General features: G+C 58.0%; 1 protein-coding gene across 6 annotated transcripts in view; it reads right to left on the reverse strand.

The window, feature by feature from the left end:
- Positions 1-3100: 3100 nt before the first annotated feature.
- The window catches only part of CCDC57 (coiled-coil domain containing 57), a 115068-nt gene continuing 103892 nt past the window's right edge, over positions 3101-14276 (reverse strand). For all 6 annotated transcript variants that reach the window (XM_063656356.1, XM_063656352.1, XM_063656353.1 and 3 more), the window contains one exon: positions 3101-3492. In XM_063656356.1, the coding sequence (XP_063512426.1) occupies positions 3308-3492 (185 nt within the window). In that variant the 3' untranslated portion in view covers positions 3101-3307. The remainder of the gene's footprint in view (positions 3493-14276) is intronic.

The raw sequence follows: 14276 nt of genomic DNA on the forward strand, positions 1-14276 counted from the left end.
GGCTGACAGCTTGGCTGCGCCGCCCAGGCCAATGAGCGTCGGGGCTGCGCCCCGGGACCCGGCGCGCCGCCGCCGGTGGGGTGATGCCCGTGCGCGCCGCCGCCCGAGCCGGGACCCTGCGCGGGAACGCGCCGGGGGGGTGGGGCTGGGACTGGGGAGCGCCGGGGGCGGCGCGGGCGGGCGGGAAATCACCGCCCCCCGACTTCCGCCTCCCGCCGCGCGGGCCCCGACGCGCACGCGGCTGGGACCGAGCCCGCGGCGCGCCTCCGGGGCCGTCCCCGACCCCCGTGTCCGCCGGGGCCACGTGTGCGGGATGGGAATGCTTGGGCCACACTGGGGACTACACCGTGGCCACACCGGGGGTCCAGCCGGCTGCGGCGGGGCGTTCGGACCCACAGGCGCGCGGAAGGACGGACGGACCCGCGTGCCCGCACTTCGGCGGCCGACTCCACGCCGCAGTCGCTGCCTGCGCGGAGCCGGCTGAGGGCGTGGCGCGGCGGCAGCAGCAACCAATCGGGCGCCAGGGGTGTTCGCGCCGGCCCAATGGCGGCGCGCGGGTGGGCGTTGCTAGGCGATAGGGTGATGGGCGGGCGGCGGGGCGGTCCCGGATGCCTCGCGGGCCGCGGCGCAAGCGCGGGCGTTGACCCCGGCCGCGGGCGCCCTGGCCGGGGTTACTGCCGGTCATCGCAGCGCCTGCCCGGTTTTCCTCGCGGGGCCGGCGGGGAACTCAGACCCCAGACAGACGTCCACCCACCCGACGGCCCCTCCTTGGCAGCCTCCCGGGGACCGGGACGAGGCGCAGGGCCGAACGGGCGAGCGCACCCCGGGCCGCTGGAGCTTGGCGGAGGGGAGGGGCGCGGCCACGTGGCGAGCGGGGTCGGCCGGGACACCCACCTGGTGTGGTGCGAACAAAGGGAGCCGCTGCCTCGCTTCCCTGGGCGGAGGCTGCGAGTTTTCCAGGCGCGCACCCACGAGCGGGGGGTCAGCCCGGCCCTCGCGCGCTCCCTCCCTCCCGAGTGATTCCTCGAATCGTTGCCCCTTGGGCGGCCTGAGCCCTGAAGCGCGGCCTCCCTTTTCTGACCGCTTCGCGCCTGCGGGGCCACGCACCCCATGGGGGGCAAGCGGGCCTTGTGAGGCCACAGGTGTCTCTGGCTGCATGTCCTACTTTGAGGGCTCAGGAAGCCCGGGCCGCTGAAGGGGAACCGGAGACTGGGGACCCTGGGCCCTCTGCAAGTGTCCGGCTTCCTCCCTCTCCTGAGAGCAGGCCTGAGGGTCAGGCGGCCACTCCGCGTCTTTTCCCTTCTGGGGCTGTGGTTCACGCACAGTGGGGCCGAGGGTCAAGGAAGGACAAGGGAAGACAGGGCCGGGGCTGTCCCCGCACTGCTGTCCCCACTGCGGGGGTTCTTCTGATTCAGGGTGAGTGAGGCCCTGTGTCAGCCTCAGGCATGCGGGCACACAGCTCCGGCTCTCCATGCTCCAAACCTCACAGGTGGCCCTGGCTGCCAGTGCTGGTGGTCAGTGGCCAGCAGGGCCCTGCTCTCTGCAGCCTGTCGGGGGCTGGGCCAGCTACAGGGGAGCCCTGGCCGGCTCCCAAGGAGGAGAAGCACCCTGAGGGCTTCTACAGAAAGTGAGCGGCAGCGGCCGGGCTTGGTGGCTCACGCCTGTAATCCCAGCACTTTGGGAGGCCAAGGCGGGCAAATCACGAGGTCAAGAGTTGCAGACAAGCCTGGCAAACATAGTGAAACTCCGTCTCTACTAAAAACACAAACATTAGCCGGGTGTGGTGGCGGGTGCCTCTAGTCCCAGCTACTCGGGAGGCTGAGGCTGGAGAATAGCTTGAACCCAGGAGGCAGAGGTTGCAGTGAGCTGAGATTGCGCCACTGCATTCCAGCCTGGGCGACAGAGCGAGACTCTGTCTCAAAAAAAGAAACAAAACAACCTCACAGGGCCGTGACTCGATTCCAGGGGACGTGTGTGGGAGTCCACAGAGCACTGAGAGCCCCCAGCCCATCCCCAACTCCTCTGGATTCCCATGGAGCAAGTGAGGGAGGCTAACCTCAAACGCCCCTGCCTTGGGGCCACAGGCTTTGTCTGTGTGGTGTGGTTTCTGCTTGTCACAGTTATCCGGCCCGCACACCTGTGAGCTAGGCCAGCTGATGGCACTGTCTATATTTTACACGGGGGTGCAAACCAAAGCTGCAAAGGTCCCACGATTTGCCAAGGTGGCACGGCAAGTTAGGGCTGGGAGCAGCGTTCTCCCATCGTCTTCCCAGAGAAGCTGTGAGCAGAGTGTGACGAGGCCTGGGTGCTGGGCGGGGGGCGTGGAGGACAGAGACTGGGCTCTAGAGGAGTGGGGGTGGGATATGAACCCCCCCCGTCACCCTCCTGCCGGTCGCAGAGCACTGCGTCCGTGTGATGAACCCCCCCCCAGTCACCCTCCTGCCGGTCGCAGAGCACTGCGTCCGTGTGATGAACCCCCCCAGTCACCGTCCTGCAGGTCGCAGAGCACTGCGTCCGTGTGATGAACCCCCCCGTCACCCTCCTGCTGGTCGCAGAGCACTGCGTCCGTGGAGGACACGCGAGGACTCTTGGAAGTGCTTTTTGGCAGCGTAGTGCGGTGTGTTCCGGGCGGACGGGCGTCAGTTTACATGTGCGTTTCACATCCTTGCAGGTACTTGGCCCCGGGCACTCAGGTGACAGGGACATCTTGCTGTTATCCTTCTTGGGTGTGGGCGTGGAAGGCCCAGTGGTGACCGCTGTCCCCGGCTGGCCCCCACCCTGTCAGCACCTGACATGCGCACCCCAACCTGCATGAGGCCCAGGTGCCCACCTGGCTTCCGGGGGTCACCTTGGCGAGGTTCACTGCGATCCAAGGCTCTCACTCCTTCTGGGAGGGCCCCTCCCATGGTACTCTCAGGAGATGCCTGCTTTGTGGGTGGGCTTTCTGATCTGCCCCCTACCTGCTACCAGGCTCTGAGGAAGGCCACACTGCCCCCAACACCACCGGTGTGTAGATGGCTGTGGGTGGTGACACGGGCAGGCCAGGCTCTGGCACAGGCACTTGATACTGCATTTCCCAAGCAGGACAGATAAACAATGCTACGGCCAAGCAGACGCCCCAGGGAGGAACCTGGTTTTAATGGGCCCTGTGCTCAGGGAGGCCTTCAGTCAGCAGGGTCGCCTCAGCAGCATTTGGGAGCCGGCCCTGCAGCTCCCTGCCTCCACACCCCCCCAACACGGAGGTGAAAGCACAGGCACCACGCGGAGGCCCCGAACACCCCGAGTGGGGCGGGGTGGGGGGAGGAAGTCAGTCCATAATGTTGTAGTTACGGATCTTGGGGGGCCTCTGGCAGCCTTTAGCTTTTGCAGGATGAGACCGGGAGGCTCCTGTGGGCTTGGCCTTTGCTTGGGCTGCTGTCTTCATCCCTGGGGTGGCAACACCTGCCTGCATCTTGACGGGGCTCCTATCGGCTGCTGGAGGAGCTGGGAGCTCTGTCAGGTAAAGAGAAAAAAACAGCATGCGTCAGGAGCGCAGGAGGAGCAGGAGGCTGTGCTCACACGCACTGCACATGTGCAACGCTTCTGCGTCCCCGGCCAGCGGGGGCCTTGTGACCCTTGGCCTGGCTTTCCTCCAGGAGTCCATGAAGGCCAGAGGATCCTCCTGGAGTGACCAAAGAGCTGTGGCCTCGCCTTGCTCAGTGGGTCCTGCTTGGCAGGGCCTGGGCCTGCCCCTCCACTGGGCACCTGGACATGTGGCTCTGAAAATGGTCCTGTTGTGACCATTTCGTAATGGGTCCCAGGAGGGGGCAGGGGTGCTGTGTGGTAATGGGTCCCAGGAGGGGGCAGGGGTGCTGGGGTAAATGGTTGACTCAAAGCTCCTCCTCCCAGGCTGCCCCAGGTGTCCCTACCATCTGAGACACATTGCCTGCCCCCGCCTCCCCAATGGGCCAGCAGTGCCAGGCTTTTGAGGCCAAAGGAAAGGCCGCGCTGGTGGGTACCACGTGGCCGGGCACAGGCCAAGGGCCCAGGAGTGCGCTACACACAGAGGCTGGGGCCTAAATGCCAGGTAGCCCTTCCAAAGCATCAGCTAAAACCGTCTTCGCAGAGGGGTGTTGTAGAGGATCTTCTTTATCTGGCCAGTTTTTCTCTATTTTTCATTTTTTGAATTAAGAATGTGGGGTTTTTTTGGTAAAACAACAGCAAAATGTTATTAAAAATCCATGCAAGGGCTGGGCTTGATGGCTCACGCCTGTAATCCCAGCACTTTGGGAGGCCGAGGTGGGTGGATCACCTGTCAGGAGTTCAAGACTAGCCTGGCCAACATGGTGAAACCCCATCTCTACTAAAAATACAAAAAATTAGCCGAGCGTGGTGGCGGGCACCTGTAATCCCAGCTACTCAGGAGGCTGAGGCAGCGGAGTCGCTTGAACCCGGGAGGCAGAGGTTGCAGTGAGCCGAGATTGCGCCACTGTACTCCAGCCTGGGCGGACAAGGGCAAACTCCATCTCAAAAAAAAAAAAAAAAACCCACAGTAAGATGGGAGCTCAGCGTCCACTGCATGGCCACATTGTGGCTGGGGTGAGGTCTAGAGGGCTCCAGCACATGGCTGAGTGTGGCCCGGTGGGCAGTCTGGACAGGCTGACCCGGGCAGGTCAGCGGGCGGCCAAGGCCTCCTGCTGGAGCCCAGCCTGTGTGGTCTGTGTGCAGCCTGGGTGACTGGGAAGCGTCTGTGCTTTGGGGACACCGGCAATGACACACTTTCAGCTGGGCTGCGCGGTGCCCATGGGGGCAGCCACACCCTCCCGGCCCTGGCCCTGGGCCCCTCTTCCCATCTCAGCTTCTTCCACTCTGATCCACTCTTGGGGTCTCAAAGACACCTGGAACCAGTCTTCCTTTCCCTGCAGCCTTGCTGGGGTCACACAGTCACACAGTCCCTGGCCCCCTCCTGGGGTCCTGGGGGGCCCTGGACGCTGCCTGCTCCCTTTGCTTCCAACGCCCAGAGGAATTTCTCCTCTTCACACAAAGGCTCCCACCCCTTATCTCTTGACAATAAGCCCCCCCCGATCTCCTGGTCCCGGCCAACACCCCCATCCCCACTCCCTCCCCCCATCCCCCCACACCGGCTGGCAGAGGGTGGGGTATCCCGTGGAAAGGGCTTCCCGCTGGGAAGCTGGTCCTCTGACCAGGCCCTACTGCTCCACTGTGACCCTGAGGCGTCTCCTCAAACCCAGAGGCCTTGGTTGTCCCTCTGTAATGCTCAGGGATTTCTGGGGGCTTTGCCCAGCTTGATCCTCCTGAGACAAAGCCTGCGGGGATTTTCAGAAAAAGTGAGCTGAGGGAGGGGGGTGAAGGGCCTGCCCCTTTGCTCGGGAGGCCTGAGCTGGCCCTGCTGGGAGGACCCTGGCTGTATCCTGGAGCGAAGCAGGGAGGTGTGAGTGGGTCCCAGTCCCCGGGGCAGGGAGGAGCAGGGAGGGTGAGCTGGCCCCTAGCTCAGAATATCCACTTTACAGGCTCTGGTTTCTTCAGTGGTCCTTTTCTTGCCGAGCCCTCCTCAGTGATGGTGGCAGGGAACTGGCCATGAGCCCAGGACCCCAGGGCAGCGGACAGCCCCAGCCTAGCCAGTCCTAGGTCAGAGGCACGGAGCTGGATGTGTCAAGGCGGCTGCCCCAGGCGTGACTCCCTGTGACCCCGGATTCTTCTACCTGATGCTAATCTGAGGTCAACCCAGTAACTGGTGTGTAAAAACACTCTTGGCCTCCACCACTCTCCACCCCTCCTTCTCGCCTGACCTGTTTTGCCGAGCCTGGCCGGGATTTCTCTTTCTGCTCTTTCTGCGTTGGGCTGACTGGGCCTCAGGGAAACCATGTGGACACACAGTTTGCCGGGCACAGCCTGAGGAACGCGCCTCTTGGGTCCTGCACCCCTCCCCCACGGGCTGCTGGTGCTCTGGCCCCGAACAGAGCTTCTGGAAAGTTCCTGAAACATCCAAGGCCTTGCAGTGATTAACCAGGGGAGGGGGAGTGGGGCCTGCTTGCCCCTCCCAGGGCGTGGTGTGTGCTGAGGCTGGGCCCCCTGGGCTGGGCTCCGTCCCCTCAGGCGGCTGCACCATACTTGGAGGGTTTTTAAAATTTTTATTTATTTATTTTTTGAGACGGAGTCTCGCTCTGTCGCCCAGGCTGGAGTACAGTGGTGTGATCTCGGCTCACTGCATGCTCCGCCTCCCGGGTTCACGCCATTCTCCTGCCTCAGCCTCCCGAGTAGATGGGACTCCAGGCGCCCGCCACCACGGCCCGCTAAGTTTTTTGTATTTTTAGTAGAGACGGGGTTTCACCATGTTAACCAGGATGGTCTCGATCTCCTGATCTCGTAATCCACCCACCTCGGCCTCCCAAAGTGCTGGGATTACAGGTGTGGGCCACCAAGCCCGGCCTTGGAGGTTCAAAGCTGGTGGAATCTCAGGGAGGACATAGCCTGTCCTATTGCAGGGAAGGTGCGGCCCTCGCTCCCGTCTCAGCCTGGGGGCAGGAGAACTCTGAGCACAAAGGGGATGGAGCTGGTCCCCAGCTTTCTGGCCACCCTGTGGGTTTCTTCTCCTGCACCTGAGCCTCAGCCCAGCTCTTGACCAAGTTGGCCTCTGGTGGCTCATTCTCCAGGCTGCTCCGGGCTCTCTGAGTGCCCTGGGCACACCTACCTGGCTTCCTAGGGCTTTGGGAAGGGCCGGATGGTGAGCCCACACCTTCCCTGGTTCTCCAGCCCTGGGGCTGGGGAGGGCCTGGCCCTGATGGCAGCTCAGGCCTCAAGTCCTTTCTGTAGCAGAGGCCCTTCCATCTCCCTGTAGCCTCCGCTGCTCTCTCTGGTTCACCTTGTTCTGCTGAACCCCCTCTGGCTGCCACAGGAGTCCTCACGCACCCAAGATCAACCCTTCTCAAATGCATCTAATTATTTCCAAGTCTCTTGGGAGCAAGGCTTTTCCCATCACTGTCAGCACGGCACCCAGGCCTTTAGTGCAGACAGTGACAGCGAATGCAACTTGGCTTCCCCCACCCCGAATCTCCAGAAGCTGTGTGCACCTTTCCAGGGTCCCCACGCCTGGGAAGCTCACAGGCCACGCCCACCCGTGTCTCCCCAGCCTGCATCAACCCTCACCTGCTAAAGTCTCCTAATGGACACCCTCACCCCGAGCTCCTGGAGCTTAGCCCTGGGGGTCACAGTGGCCCCGGGGCTGCCTTTGTGGGACTGAGTGTGACAACAGGAGAGCTATGGGGTACAGGGGAGGGAGGCCCACGTGATCTGGTTCCCACGGTCCCTCCACAGGGGGACGCTCTGGGCCTGCTATGTCCAGCTGCCTTCCCCGCCTCACTGGCACATGGAGCCCGGAGCCCCCACTGGGCAGATGCACAAGAGGGGAGGGTACTGGACACTGCAGGCTCCAGGGCTCTGGGCAGTCCTGCCACCCATCACTCAGCCTGGTGAGGCAGGGCCAGCAGGAAACCCCGGATCCTTCAGGCCCCGCCTGCTGGCCTTTGGAGCAGAGGAGAGGTGGGACCTCAGGGGCCTGGGCGCCAACCACAGGCTGACCCCTTGTTTCATGCCAGCACCTCCTCTGGGCGCCTGTGGCTCCTCCCCCAACGGCACCGGCAGGTCCCCTGCTGCTGCTGAGCCTGTCCAGGCCTGTCTGCTACAGCCTGTCAGTGTTGCCCAATGTGGGCCCCATCCCAGCCCTTGAGAGGGGTCGCCTAGTAGTGGGGTGCAAGCCAGAGCCCCAAGGAAGGGAATTTAAGGGAAACACATCGTGGGCATAAGGCTTTGAGAGACGTGGTCTGTCTCTACCGGAGGCTGCATCGCGGAAGGTGGGCACACAGGCCTCACCTGGGCGAGAAGAGACCCAGGGACGCATGGCCTTCCTCCTGGGCCGGCTCCGGCCAGAGCCCATCTGAGCTCAGCCCACAGGAAGGGGAGGTGCCAAAAACCCCAAGCACAGGTGGCTGCAGGCTGGTGGGTGCCGAGGAGGCCACTAGGAGGCTGGGACGGTAAGAACCAGGGCCAGGCAGTGGCCTGCGAGCTGGATGGCCTCTGGGTATCTCCGCACCCCACCCTTCTCCTACCTTTCAGAGGAGTAAAGGCAGAAGAAGGCCCTGAGGCCCCGGAAAGAAAGTGACAGGCAGAGGCTGAGCTGGGGCAACAGGAAGTGGCAGCTGTCTCCGCTGTTTCGGAGGCATGGGAACTGTTTCCTGGTCCTAAAGTGAGGAATGCTGGCCTCATGCCCCTTGGGCCAAGACTTTGCACTGAGTGCTGAGTGCTTGGGGTGGTGTTTAGACAACTCGTGGTCTCTGTTGGCACTGTCTGGGGACAGCAAAAAGCAGCATGGGCCAGTTGCAGGGGAGAGTCTGGGTAAAATTCATGAAAAGGAAACTTTCAAAAGGGGCCCATGGGGCCCTCCCAGGTCTGCCAGGCCAGCTTACAGCTCCAGGTGGGCACCCTAGCATCTCAGGGCCACAGACCAGAAGGTCACCGCCATGTCCCTGGGGAACAGCACTGCCTGCCACTCACTTTGCCTGAGACCCATGTCTCAGGGCTGCTCCCTGCATGTCTCGGCAGGAGGACGGACAGCTGGGAAGGAGGCCACACGCTCCTCCAGGGAGCCTGGCTCTGCAGGAGCTACGCCAGCCACACACATATCAGCTGCCTGACCTGCTCGGGACACTGAGGGCCACATACCTGGCCAAAGGCCTCTCCCCACTCCCTCTTCTCCCTTGGAGACCAGGCCCCTGGAGTTGCTCTCCAGAGATCTGGGCAATGACCCTCTGGATCCCAGGGTTTTTGGCTCCCCTGGGAAAAGAGGCACAGGCCCACACGCCTGCAGCAGGCTGGGGGTGGGGGGGTGCATGGCACAGCGGCTTGGCACCCGGGTGGGGCACGGATGCTGCGGGAGTGGGGAGTGGCTGCCTCGGACACTGCTGTGTGCCTTGTCGCCCTCCATGGCGTCTCTGCACCTCCGTTTGACTCCAGCTGCACGGCACACAGGGCGAGGTTAGCATCAGGGGCCAAAGCGGCCCCCCGCCAGAAAGGAGGAGGAAGAGGCCCCCAGGTAGGTGCGTGCTTCTGGGCCTGGCGCTCGGCACACTGTGAGGATGAGCGGATGGAGTTGGTCTGCAGGTTCCAGAATGAATGGGGCCCTGTTGTGGCAGGAGGAGGAGGGCAGCCTGGGTTGAAGAAACACCCCCTGCTGTCCAACAGCTGCACTGCCCGCTCCCCTGGCAACACCTGCCACGTGGACTGGAGAAGACACATTAGCCCCTGGGCTGGAAGTCGTGGACTGGCGTCCACCTGAGATGGGACTCTGGGAGGGAACAGCCGCCGGCCCTCCTGCCTCAGCTGCTCTCAGCATCCTACAGTGCCATCGGGTGCTCTTAGGACAGATGCCTCCAGAATAGGCTTTTCTACAGAAAGGGGGTGGGCTCCAGGGCCCAGAGTCACGGCACGGACGAGGGGGCTTTGGGTCACTCTGCACACACCTCAGGATGGAAGTCCTGGTCAGAAAATGCATGAGCATTTCTGGTGGACCCACCTGCTCCTGGGGCAGGCTGGTCTCTATCCCCATTCCCCATCCCACGTGCCTCCTTGCCTCTGTCCACGTGATGTTGGAGCAGCAAGCCTTCTCCAAGCTCAGAGTCAGAGGCCACAGGCCACTGTCCCCTTGGCCAAGCCGCAGTCCTTGACTCTGGAGCACTCAGAGAGCAAGTGGCAGAGATGAGTGACCTGCGGCCGCTCTGGCTGCTAGTGTGATGGCTTGCCCGGGTCCTGGAGTTTTGCTGAGAGAGCGCCTGACCTGTGCTCCCACCCCTGAAAACGGGCTCCTCTGTGGACAGCCGGGCTGTTCTTGCTCCTTGGAGGAGTCCCCCAGCCCCTCAGGAAGGAGGTTCAGCCCTGGTCACAGACTGGGCATAAAATTTGCACATTTATAGCAGGGTCCGCCAAAAGCCTAAAACAACAGTGAGTTTCAGGGCAGGATCTCTCTTGCTTGTGTTGCATTGGTGTCATGTTGTCACTGGCTCTGAGTTTTAAACGGAAATACACAGGGTAGTACATGTGACGGTGTCCAAGATGCACAACAGATTTTCATTCACAAAAAAATCTGGCCACAAGAGCTAAATGGAAATACCTTCCGCTGTCCTTCCCAAGTCACAGAGCAAACACCTCGGTTCCCAGGGGTCCGCATCAGTTCTGGTGGAGGCAGTGACTGTGAGCGTGACCAGCTGGGCTAATTTGTCCTGAAATTTAGCTGGGACAGCTATAGTTTCCTAATTGTATGAACAGAGAATGAAGCGTTTCACTGAAGATCTATGGCCGGCATCTCCAGGGGCGTCCTGGAAAGGAAGGAGCCTCGCTTTCTCCAGGGCAGGGTGGGGCGGGGCGGGGCAGGCCGGGTGTGTCTGTGTGAAGTGGGCGCGTGCTCACACTCTTTAAGCTGCGACTGCTTCCTTTAGGACAGAATGAAGTTCTTCGAGGAGGCCGATGAAGACAGGATATGGATAAGGCCAAACCTACACAAAATCCTTCTACATCTTCATATCAAAACATGTTAAACATCAACCTCCAAATACCTACAGGGATACAATAACAGGGCTTCCTACACAGGCGGGATATGCAGCCTTGTTCTGCCCGAGGCCCACACGGAAAGTCCTGGGGGAGTCACTGAAGGACGGAGGAGAAAGAGCTCAGAATAAGCCGTAAGAGAGCAAGACATGGACAGGAAACCAAGTGGCCCCAGCGCCCCACAGGAGAGCTCAGACTCCAGGGCTGGGGTGGCGCAGAGGGGAGCGTGTGGAGCACACGCCTGCGAGGGGCCTATGAGGCGGCTGCGAGGCATAAGGTTCTGTGAGCCTGGTGTGAGCTGGCAGATGTTACCACAGGACAAAATTAGAATGTGTAACTTGTAAAACAGCAGAGGAAAACTTGATTTCTCCAGTGTAAAACAAGAATGTAGGAAAATGAAACAAATGGAAAATAAATAATATGGAGATTAAGTTCCAGTAGACAATAGTTCAATGGATATTTATAGATGAGTAAACTGACTAATTAAAAAGAATTCCTAGATGGAATTTTTTAAAAATAAAGATCCGGCCAGACACGGTGGCTCACACCTGTAATCCCAGCACTTTGGGAGGCTGAGGCAGGTGGATCATGAGGTCAGGAGATCGAGACCATCCTGGCTAACACGGTGAAACCCCGTCTCTACTAAAAATATAAAAAATTAGCCGGGCATGGTGGCGGGCACCTGTAGTCCCACTTACTCGGGAGGCTGAGGCAGGAGAATGGCGTGAACCCGGGAGGCGGAGCTTGCAGTGAGCTGAGATTGCGCCACTGCACTCCAGCATGGGAGACAGAGTGAGACTCCGTCTCAAAAAAATAAAAAATGAAAAAAAAAAAATCCAACAATAAAAGATCCAGTTAAAAAGACAGAAAAAGTAAAAATTAAAAAATAAAATAGAATTAGGCAGAAAATGTCATAAAAGGCAAAGAAGTCTGTTTTTTTTTTTTGAGACAGAGTCTCGCTGTGTCACCCAGGCTGGAGTACAGTGGTGTGATCTCAGCTCACTGCAATGTCCACCTCCCGGGTTCAAGCAATTCTCCTGCCTCAGCCTCCTGAGTAGCTGGGATTACAGGTGCCTGCCACCACGCCCAGATAATTTTTGTATTTTTTGTAGAGATGGGATTTCACCATGTTGGCCAGGCTGGTCTTGAACTCCTGACCTCAAGTGATCCACCCTCCTCGGCCTCCAAAGTGCTGAGATTACAGGCGTGAGCTGCCATACCTGGCCAGAACTCTGTATTTTAAAAGGTAAGACTTCAGATGCAGAAAAAAAGAAAAAATAAATAAAAAGGTACAACTTCAAAACATGTCAAGTACTGACGGACAGAGCTGCAGGAAAGAGGTAACAGAGTAGATGAAGGTGTTAACTCATCCATGTTCCTCAAAAACAAACAAACCCACGTACTCCTGGAAAAAACTCATTAATCAACAGGGACTGGTTGACTTGAGTCATGAGGCACAGGAGGTCTAACCTTGCAGGCAGATGATTTACTTTCTCTTTTGGCAAACAGACCATGTCTAGAATCTGATCATATCAGGCCACAGAGCAAGTCTCAATTCATTTCAAACGTAACACAATAAAATTTGAAACCAACATCAAAACCTCTCATCCTGCTTCTGCTTCAAAATTGTAAAACCTACTACTGAATAATTTTTGGTTATAAAGAAAATCATAAAATGAATTATTTATGCCGGGCACGGTGGCTCGCGCCTGTAATCCCAGTACTTTGGGAGGCCGAGGCGGGTGGATCACGAGGTCAGGATATCGAGACCATCCTGGCTAACACGGTGAAACCCCGTCTCTACTCAAAAAACATACAAAAAAATAGCTGGGCGTGGTGGTGGGCACCTGTAGTCCCAGCTACTCGGGAGGCTGAGGCAGGAGAATGACGTGAACCCGGGAGGCAGAGCTTGCAGTGAGCCAAGATTGCACCACTGCACTCCAGCCTGGGTGACAGAGCAAGACTCCGTCTCAAAAAAAAAAAACAAAAAACAAAAAACAAAAATCAGCTGGGCATGGTGGCAGGCACCTGTAATCCCAGCTACTTGGGAGGCTGAGGCAGGAGAATCGCTTGAACCCGGGAGGTGGAGGTTACAGTGAGCTGAGATAGGGACACTGCACTCCAACCTGGGTGACGGACTGAGACTCCATCTCAAAAAACAAAACAAAAGAAGAAGAGCAAAAACACAAAAAAAGGAAAAAAGGGAGAGCAAATGAACACCAGAGGGGAGACAACAGAGCTGCACAGCGAGGCCAGGAGGCCACTCACTAGTGAGTCAAATGCAATTCGTAAATTAAACCAGTAAGCTAGATGAAACGAAAAGTTCCAAAATCAGCAACAACAAAAAAAGCCAATTGAAATGCTCAATAACTTTTTTTTTTTTTGAGACAGAGTCTTGCTCTGTCGCCCAGGCTGGAGTGCAGTGGTGTGATCTTGGCTCACTGCAATCTCTGCCTCTGGGGTTCAAGTGAATTTCAAGCCTCAGCCTCCCGAGTAGCTGGGATTACAGGCGCTGGCCACCACACCCAGCTAATTTTCGTATTTTTAGTAGAGATGGGGTTTCACCATATTGGCCAGGCTGGTCTCAAACTCCTGGCCTCAAGTGACCACCCGCCTTGGCCTCCCAAAGTGCTGGGATTACAGGTGTGAACCACCGCACCTTGCCTGTTTTATTTTTAAAGCAGAGACAGACTTTTGCTTTGTTGCCCAGGCTGGTCTCGAATTCCTGGCTTCAAGTGATCCTCCCACCTTAGCCTCCCAAAATGCTGGGATTGCAGGTGTGAGCCACCATGCCCAGCCCCAATAACTGTTAAGGAAATTGAAATGACAATCAAACACTTCCCATCCCAAAAGATCCCCTGGCTGAGATGGTTTTACAGGTGGTTCTGTTGAATTTTCAAGGAAACCAAAATTTCAATAGTCAATTCCTATCTTATTAATTAATTTATTTATTTTGAGACAGAATCTCGCTCTGTTGCCCAGGCTGGAGTGCAGTGGTGCGACCTCGGCTCACTGCAACCTCTGCCTCCTGGGTTCAAGCAATTCTCCTGCCTCAGGCTCCTGAGTAGCTGGGACTACAGGTGCCCACCACCATGCCCAGCTAATTTTTTTTTTTTTTTTTTTTTTGTGGAGACGGGATTTCACCATGCTGGCCAGGCTGGTCTCGAACTCCTGACCTCGCGATCCTCTCGCCTCAGCCTCCCAAAGTGCTGGGAATACAGGCGTGAGCCACCACGTCTGGCCCATCTTATTTAAATTATTTAAAAAAGTAGAAAAAGTTGCCCAGTTCATTTTATGAGGTAAAGTAATCTTGGTTCCCAAACCAGAAAAGAACAACACAAGAAAAGAAAACTGTAGGCCTATTTAACTTATAAACATAGCTGCAAAAACTGTATATAAAAACATGAGCAAGTCAAATCAAAAAAGTATTTAAAAATATTTCTCAAGTATATTTATCAAGTGTATTTCTTGTTTTTTTTTTTTTTTTGAGACGGAGTCTCACTCTGTTGCCCAGGCTGGAGTGCAGTGGCTCAATCTTGGCTCGCTGCAAGCTCCACCTCCCGGGTTCATGGCATTCTCCTGCCTCAGCCTCCCGAGTAGCTGGGACTATAGGCGCCTGCCACCACACCCGGCTAATTTTTTCTATTTTTTAGTAGAGACGGGGTTTCACCATGTTAGCC

This window comes from Pongo pygmaeus, chromosome 19 (assembly GCF_028885625.2).
Source record: "Pongo pygmaeus isolate AG05252 chromosome 19, NHGRI_mPonPyg2-v2.0_pri, whole genome shotgun sequence".
Classification (NCBI taxonomy): domain Eukaryota; kingdom Metazoa; phylum Chordata; class Mammalia; order Primates; family Hominidae; genus Pongo; species Pongo pygmaeus.